The following is a 5,612-nucleotide window of genomic DNA, read 5'->3' on the forward strand; positions in this document are numbered from 1 at the left end:
AATACAATGAGAACCTTGCTTGCTTTCTTCTTACTTGGAAATGTCTCTTGTAAACTTTGAAGTGCAGTAACACTTCACCCTGAATCGTCCAAGAACCGACAATGAAGAGTGGAGAAGAAGAGATCATGATTTGAATCTTCGAATACTTTTATATCCGGTGGATTAAGGTTCCTAATCGATTAGTCTTACTCCCAATCGATTGCCATGTCAGAGATCTAAGCAAATTCAATCATCCAAACCTCGCAATGGCTCTTTTCTTCTTCTCTCAGTCTCTTCTTAATCGATCACCCAATCGATTCAGAAGCCCATTGTTCACTTGTGAACTTCTCTCAATCAATCACCTAATCGATTACGCTCTCGCGAGGAAGCTACTGTGCTTCACAAAAAATCCTCTTAATCAATTAGCTAATCGATCAAGAACCCAATGTTTGTTGCCAACTTCTTCTCCCAATTGATTACCTAATTGATTGGGATTGGCCTTGATCGATTGCCCAATCGATCCAAGCCCTTTCAAATTCATGAAGAAAATCTTTCAATTGATCATCAGATCGAGTGGTGTGGCTCTTGAACGATTACTCAATCGATCCAAATGACTTTTGTTTTGTGAAAAAAGGTTCTTAATCGATCACCTAATTGATTGTCTTTGGCCCAATCGATTACTCAATCTTAACTTGCTTAATCCAAGTATATGATTCTCTTGCCCAACTTCGACCTGACATGTTGGGACTTCCCTATCAAATGTTCAGTTAATTAGTGTTTAATCAGCGGTCTCTATAAAATTAATATTTTATTACTTTGACAATAACCGTGTACTTACAGATGGGGAAAGAAACTACGTACAAAATGAATTTTCATTTCAACTCTTCTTATTACACGCTTGCAAGAAATCTAAGACTACTCAAACCTTCTTATTAAACTAGCATTGAGGCTTAATTTGTCTTCCTCTTGAGAAGTTTCTTGAACCAAGTAGCTGAATTCTTTGGATATCGTTTGTTATTCTTATAGTCCACATACACCATACCAAATCTTGAAGTGTAACCCAACCTCCATTCAAAGTTATCCAGAAGTGACCATGCAAAGTATCCTATCACCGTGGCACCATCGTCTATAGCCCTCTTCAAATGAGCAATATATCTCATGTAATAGTTAATCCTCATCGTATCTTCCAAGCCGTGTGGAAGAGTGACATTTCCAGGTTGATCCATTCCTACAATAAGTAAACTTTGGTAATTAATTTGGCGTGTGCTAATTGAAATAAGAAAACAATAAAGTTCTTTACCATTTTCTGATAAAATGATGATAGGGTTGTCATAGTTTTCTTTTACATAGGTTATGGCCTTGTAAATTCCCCATGGAACTATGTAGAGCCAATCAGAGTTCGCCTAAATAACATTAATAATAAGTTCACATGATAATAACTTTTTTAATTTAAAACGATTGTAAAGAATATAACATAGTTCATGAAAATGAATTCAAAATTTTACCAAAGGACCAATTGGCACACCATCTCGGTCATCTAAAAAAATAACAAAAAGAATAATATTAGTTAAAAAAAATGAAATATCATCGAGTTGTGAGAATAGCAAGCTAGAAAAAGAAAGCTAACATTTGAACTCAACATGCCAATCATCTTGATAGCTAGTAGGTGTTGAATTAGTCATGCCATTATCCTTCATATAGTATGTTGTGTAATGATTGATCCCGATATAGTCATACGAGCCTTTTACCAACTTCACTTGTTCACAAGTGAATTTAGGAAGCCTATCTTTTACGATTTCTTGAATTGATTCCGGATATTGACCATATATTAGAGGACGAAGGAACCTATGCAAAAAAAGAACATCAACTTATTGTAAACAACTAAAAATATAGACATTATTATGCTTGTATTATTGAGTTGCTCAAATGGGTTATTACCATCCGAGGTGAAAATCCCTAGCTCTTTGAGCTGCAGCTTTGTCTTTTGACTGGTTAGTATGAGGTTCGTACCACACAAAGTCTAAGAGAATTCCAATTCGACCCTTTTGCTTCTCCTAAATAGTGAAAACAAATAAATTTATCTTGTGAGTAACTATGTAGACATAAGTGTAATTCCACACATTTGATTCATAGGTGGTTGGAAAGTTTTAATGTTAGCTCTGGTGGAAAGTATGAAATAGTCATTATGTGACAAACTAAAGCTAAAATAATTAAATGACCTAGGATTTATAAGATATCAATCAAGATAATTTCACCAACTTACTTGATATTTCTCATGGTATCTTTTTACTGCCTTTGCATGGGATAAAATAAGATTATGAGTGACAATATAAGGTTCTATGGTTGAGTTCCCTCCATCTTCACAACCAGTACATCTTCCAGGAGCATGTAAACCACTATCGTAACCAAGAGCTGATATAACTCTTGGCTCATTAAAAGTGAACCAATTCTTAACTCTATCACCAAATCTTTTAAAACAAAAATCAGCATAATCCGTAAATGCATCCCTAAAATGAATAAACACATCAACATAATATCATTATGTAGTATTTGTATTAACTAATACATAAAGTTTATATTCAAACACAATATATAATGAGTAACACTTACACTATCTTTGGGCTTAACCAACCCAAATACTCCTCATGTAATGCCAACGGAAGATCATAATGATAGAGATTTGCATAAGGAGTAATACCTAATGAAATTTTAGAAAGGTAAACATGAGAACATTAATTTATATTTTGTTCAAAAACAAGCCTAATGGGAAAAAAAATATATTACCTTGAATTATCAAGTAATCAATTAATCTATTGTAATAATCTACACCTTCCCAATTGATTTCTCCCGTGCCATCTAAACAATAAAAGAAATGCAATCCAAAATTATTTTTTCAAAATTCATTAATAACAACTATAATAGAAGTTAAGAAAATATATTGTACTTGGAAAAATTCTACTCCAAGAAATTGAGAATCGATATGCATCGAAATTGTGTTCCTTCATGATATTAATATCTTCCTGAATGATCAATAACATATTGAGTAAATTAATGAAAAAAAATCTTAAGTATCACTGCACATAATTCTAAAAAACATTTTAGTTATTTCAAAAATATTATCGATGAACCTTATAATGATGATATTCATCAACTGTGACATCGGCAGTAGCATTTCCGGGAATAATACCTGTATTTAAAAATATCAACATTAGAAAATGAATTAAGAGATCAAGATTAATTAATATTTTAAGTTGGTAAAAAATAAAAACTCTAATAGACAATATTAGTAAGATTATTTACCCGGTTTCTTGACAAATGCATCCCAAATACATGGTCCTCTTCCTCCTTTAAGAGCCATTCCTTCGACTTGATAAGCCGATGCAGCGGTGCCGAATACAAAACCCTTGGAAAAGGCTTTGCGACTTATGTTGTGAACATTCATAGCTATTTCAATAGAACTTGTTGCTCGAAAAGCGAATAGAAAGAGAATGAAAGAGAACAAAAGCAATGAGCATTGTCTATAACCCATTTTTTTGTTTTTGGAGATCATATGAAAATAAATGAAATGAGGTGTGGTTTATAAAGAGTAGATCAATATTAGTGATAAGCATAAAAAAATTAGGATAAGACTTCCAGCTAATTAATTTTAATTGTCATTTTGGATAGAATGATTTATCTACTTAATTTATTAGATAATTATCTAAAATAGCATCGTAAATCTAATGAAAATATTTTAATTAATGGCTAAAATATTTAATGAAAAAGTAAGTTATTAAATAAATCATAATATCATATTGTTCTAAATAAAAACAAATATATGTGCATGGTTCATGTATACATAGAGTGAAAGAGGCGAGTAAAAAATAGCTTAAATTGAATTAACAGAATGGGAAAATTGGTTCAGTTTATTCAGAAATTTAATTTAAATTTTTTTAAATCTTGATTTTATTTTAAAATTTAAAAATTGATTAAACCAATTAAATCTAACAACATATAATTACTATTTTGTAAGCAGTTAGTAATGTTATTGGATTGATGTTAAAAAATAAATAAAAATTTTGATTTCCTACTAGAGTGTCTAATAGCCGTTCACTTTATAAGAATTGAGTAATTCAGTAACCGAATTAATTAATTAACTTTTTATTATTAGAATCTATAGTTGTCAAAAGAAATTCAATTTATTAGATTTCATTTTAATCAATTAATTTGAAAATGGTAAAATATTTATTGATAATGGGAGTAATTATGGCATACTAAAATTTATTTAAAAAATTTAAATAGTTACTTTGAATATATGATGAACACATACCTAAATATATATAAAGTCAAAAATCAATAAGCTTACCAATTGTATTTCATACCATTGGAGATAGACCTTTAACCATTATCGATTAAGGAAATAAATATTGTAAAAATATAATTAAAGATCTGTAATGAAAGGATAATATTAAAAGTTTTTAAAATTAGAAAATATTAAAGATTTACTCATTTGAGATAAAAGAAAAGAAATTAAAAAACTTCAAAAATAGAAAATATTCATATATATATACACGCGCAAAAAAACAAAATTAAATTAGAAAATATTTAAAATTTATTTTTATTTAGTAATTAATATTTTCTAAGAGAATTAGATTTTATAAAAAAAATACCACTGAACGATAAACTTACAAACTACAATGATTATTTTTTCATACACGTCCAAAGTTAGGAACTACATGCATGCATACAAGATCACAATCACATTATATTATATTTTATTAGAAAATTAGTTTTGATAACAAATAAATTAATTATATTATATTTTGTTAGAAAATTAGTTTTGATAACAAATAAATTAATTGGGATAAGACGGCTATTTCATGAGAAGATCGTTATAAATTAATTTATCGAGTAAATGAAAAATTAATGTCTAATAAAAGGTTGGTAGAAATTTGACTCACACATGAGTTGGATTCATGGATGAACGCTAACTCGAGTATGTGGAACTATTTAGAGGTATGTAATTATAATTAATTTAATTAATTAATTAATTAAAAGATTAATCATTGTTATATTAATTAATTGATTAATAAGATTTAAGTGAAAAGGTTTAAGGAAAAAGACACCTACTATATTCTTTTACCTTTTAGAAGAAATATTTCATCTCTTGGAAGTAACCGTTCATCCTTATAAAATAAGCATCATTCCTTTCATTCAAAATACTCAATTCTCGCTCAATTTTCAACTTGTGAATTCTCTTTTTGAGTTCTCTTCTTTCTCCCCTCTCTTAAGAGTTTCAAGACTTAAAAAGTTCGATAGAGCTCAAAATTTGTAGTGTGCTTATTTAATTTGAGACGCAAGTCATTATATCTTGGAAGATGATTGTCAATAAATCGTAAGCACCTGGGCGGGGTAATATCGTCTTAAGGAAAAAAAAGTCTGGCCTTCACCTAGAACTTAATACTCTTTATCATTAGGGATAAGTTTACCCAAAGAGATTATGTCAATATCCAAAGGGATAACTCGACGACTGATGAGATTAGGTCGATAACAACGATACCAAGAAGGGTATATCTCTTACCCAAAAGGGTACTTCGATAATCGAAAGAGATGTCGAGAGTATAAATGGGATAAGGTTTATATCGTTATACCGA

General features: G+C 29.7%; 1 protein-coding gene across 1 annotated transcript; it reads right to left on the bottom strand.

Annotated features, from left to right (window-relative positions):
- Positions 1-929: 929 nt before the first annotated feature.
- Positions 930-3,406, bottom strand: LOC121993980 (beta-glucosidase 26-like). The gene is made up of 11 exons (XM_042548196.1): positions 3,280-3,406; positions 3,108-3,166; positions 2,924-2,999; positions 2,764-2,835; positions 2,590-2,677; positions 2,243-2,486; positions 1,918-2,033; positions 1,607-1,824; positions 1,485-1,516; positions 1,280-1,382; positions 930-1,207 (listed from the first exon to the last, which is right to left on the bottom strand). Exons 1-11 carry the CDS (start codon positions 3,335-3,337, stop codon positions 930-932), a joined length of 1,344 nt encoding a protein of 447 aa, XP_042404130.1. The 5' UTR covers positions 3,338-3,406.
- Between the last annotated feature and the right edge of the window lie 2,206 nt (positions 3,407-5,612).

This window comes from Zingiber officinale, chromosome 6A, assembly GCF_018446385.1.
Source record: "Zingiber officinale cultivar Zhangliang chromosome 6A, Zo_v1.1, whole genome shotgun sequence".
NCBI lineage: Eukaryota > Viridiplantae > Streptophyta > Magnoliopsida > Zingiberales > Zingiberaceae > Zingiber > Zingiber officinale.

Excerpts from the sequence above, each read along its gene's own strand:
- LOC121993980 (XM_042548196.1), bottom strand. The coding sequence starts at position 3,337 with ATGGCTCTTAAAGGAGGAAGAGGACCATGTATTTGGGATGCATTTGTC. Across the intron at positions 2,678-2,763 it reads TGATTACTTGATAATTCAAG|GTATTACTCCTTATGCAAAT; the intron begins GTAATATATTTT and ends AAATTTCATTAG. Across the intron at positions 1,208-1,279 it reads CATCATTTTATCAGAAAATG|GAATGGATCAACCTGGAAAT; the intron begins GTAAAGAACTTT and ends TACTTATTGTAG.